Below are 2,497 nucleotides of genomic sequence, written 5' to 3'. Positions count from 1 at the left end.
GACCCGCTCTTCACAGGGGCCCAGAGTCTCCTGGGGCAGAGGGAGCACCAACACCCCTCCTGACCCCTAGCAAGGTCCTGCCTCAGATGGCACAAGAGACATGCCCCCCAGTGCAAGAAAGGCCCACGCGTGCACTACCGACCGTGAGTGCACTGCCGGCACAATGAATTCTGATACAAATGAGCCCCCTTTCACGCAGCTCCTCTCAAGGCTGACTCGGGAGCTGCTGAGAAGGAGCTGCCCAGGCTCAGGCCACTGAGGACAAGAGTGAGCGGGGCAGGGGCAGGGCCAGGCCGTGCTGGGCCCCAGGTAGTGGGCAGCCCTGCCCCACGGTAGTGCCCCTTGCACTCTGAGCACCTGAATGGGCCTGGAGGGCCATCAGGATTGTTGACTCGGATCCCTGGCTTCACAGGTGAGGAGACCCTGGAGCCAGAGGGCCTTCAGCGGCCAGTTGTGGCTCTCTTCCCTGTAGGACACGGGCTGGCTCTGTCTCCAGGCACCCATTCCCTCCAGGGAGTATGGCAGTGAGGGGATGGGGGAACCCCGAAAGGGAGCATGCCAGACCCTGCAGCTACCTTTTCCCCCGACCCTGAGTTTGTTCTACGACCTGTAACTGGGGTCTCGGTTACGAGGGCTTCCAGGGCACCAGGCTTTAGGCCTAAGCAGAAGTCCAACCTGTGGACCTTGCCAAGGGGCCCATTCCCACCAGCCACCTCAGGCCCAGGTAGATAGGGAGGCCTGGATCCCAGGACTCACCGTCAAGATTGTTCAGGGACATGATAACGTCCAGGTCGGCACCCAGGATCTCGCCGAGCTGGTTGACCAGGGCAGAGTCGTTGGCTGGGTAAACAGCCACGTGGTCTCCAGATTCATACCTGGGGGAGATGCGAGGCTCAGGAGGAGGGTGGAAGACAGCTCTGCACCCAAACAGGAGGCCTGAGTGAAAGGTTTGAGGGGGTGGGGGGTGGCAGCAGCTGATACCTGATTTTGGAGTCTGAGATGTCTAATTCCAGGTGCATGAAGTGTCGCTCGGTTCCCTGGTTCAGCTTCCGGTTGGTGGTGACGACAGCCAAGAAGGGGTTCTTGGCATCGAAGGGGCTGGGTGGGGAGAGCAGCTCAGTGACTGGCCAGGCCTTCAGTCTGAATCTTCCCACCCCAAGGGACACTTCTGGCCACACAGGACACAGGAAGCATCAGAGCTGGCCTCCAAGGGTCACGAGGAAACCTCTCCAATTAGGTAACGGGCTTTCCCAGCCTAATCCACAGAGGTGCTCCTGGCACCCCGCAAGGGGGTACAACTAGGTTATCAGTGTCTCCACTTACAGACATGGAAACTGAGGCTGGTCCCTAAAAACCTGGGGGACCCTCCACACTCTGCACACGTTGGTGAGCAGAGCACAAGGAGGGCCAGGCCCTTGAAGGTGGCTCCCCAAGACGGAAGGGGCCTGGGTTCCGAATGACTGTGGAGCAAAGGCCCCTCCACCCACGTGCCCAGGACTGTATGTGAGCAGGAGAGAGGCTTTCACTCTGTGAAGCCACTGAAATGTCGGGCTTTCTGGCTACAGCTGCAGCAAGGCTGCTGGTCTCAAAGCCCGGTGGTTATAGGAGGTCTTTCCTGGGCGGCTCCAGCAGGATTCTGGGTGGCACCCAGGGGCAAGTCAGGGGCCCCAGAGAGGAACACTATGTTTCTGGACAAAACGTCCAGACGTCGAGGCAGATTTTAAGGAAGTGAGCCCTTTTGCTCAAGTTCCACCTAGACCCAGAGCTGAACTCACTGTCCTGGTCCATGGACTGGTGGGCGCCCCCCACCCCAGGGTGTTTACAGGGCAGCTGAAGTACAAGCTGGGCAAGGGCCACTCCCCCAAGGCCACGCCCTGGGCGGAGAGGCCGCTGGGAGCGGAGGGGAGGGGTCCGCAGGGCCCTGGGCTCAGAGCAGCCTCCCCTCTCTCTCTGCTCCAGGCCTCACGCCCTCCTGTGCGGTGGAGGTGGAAACGTAGGTGCCCTCACCCGGGCCCACTCCCGGATGTGGGGGTGAGGAAGCCCCACAGGACAGGCCCTGCGGGGACGCACGGGACGGGCAGCTGTCCGGCCCCAGCCACGCTCTCTACTCACGGTTTCTGGTTCTCATAGCTCTTCAGGCGGCCCATTTCGCCCACGTACACCTTGGCCGCATCTATGTCTGTGTGGACCACAAGCTCATACTGGCGAATGCTGCAAAGGGGAGATGCAGGGTGAGGTGGGGGGGGCCGGGCGGGGGCCGGGTCCCAAGGAGGGAGTGAGGCTGTGAGGCTGTGAGGCGATGGGACGCGCAGCGAGAGCTGCGGGGCCAGACGTGACCCACGAGGAAGGAGACACGCGAGCGTGGGAGGCAGGAGGGGTCAGCACAGCGCGCTCGGAGGGCGGGGCGGCCCATCAGCAGGCCCGAGGCTCTGCCCTGAGGAGGCCAGGAAGCCCGCCCTGACCATCACCTGCAGGCGCGGGCCCAAGCGCTTGGGCC

At 62.4% G+C, this 2,497-nt stretch overlaps 1 protein-coding gene across 1 annotated transcript in view; it reads right to left on the bottom strand.

Annotated features, from left to right (window-relative positions):
• The window catches only part of POR (cytochrome p450 oxidoreductase), a 28,412-nt gene that overhangs the window by 3,450 nt on the left and 22,465 nt on the right, over nt 1-2,497 (bottom strand). Inside the window, exons 7-9 of the mRNA XM_007468797.1 lie at nt 2,113-2,211; nt 982-1,098; nt 757-875 (exon numbers count right to left, since the gene is read on the bottom strand). Coding sequence (XP_007468859.1) covers nt 757-875; nt 982-1,098; nt 2,113-2,211 — 335 coding nt within the window. The remainder of the gene's footprint in view (nt 1-756; nt 876-981; nt 1,099-2,112; nt 2,212-2,497) is intronic.

This window comes from Lipotes vexillifer, unplaced genomic scaffold (assembly GCF_000442215.2).
Source record: "Lipotes vexillifer unplaced genomic scaffold, Lipotes_vexillifer_v1.1 scaffold12, whole genome shotgun sequence".
In the NCBI taxonomy this organism is placed as follows: Eukaryota; Metazoa; Chordata; class Mammalia; order Artiodactyla; family Lipotidae; genus Lipotes; species Lipotes vexillifer.
This window is presented reverse-complemented; position numbering and strand designations above follow the sequence as displayed.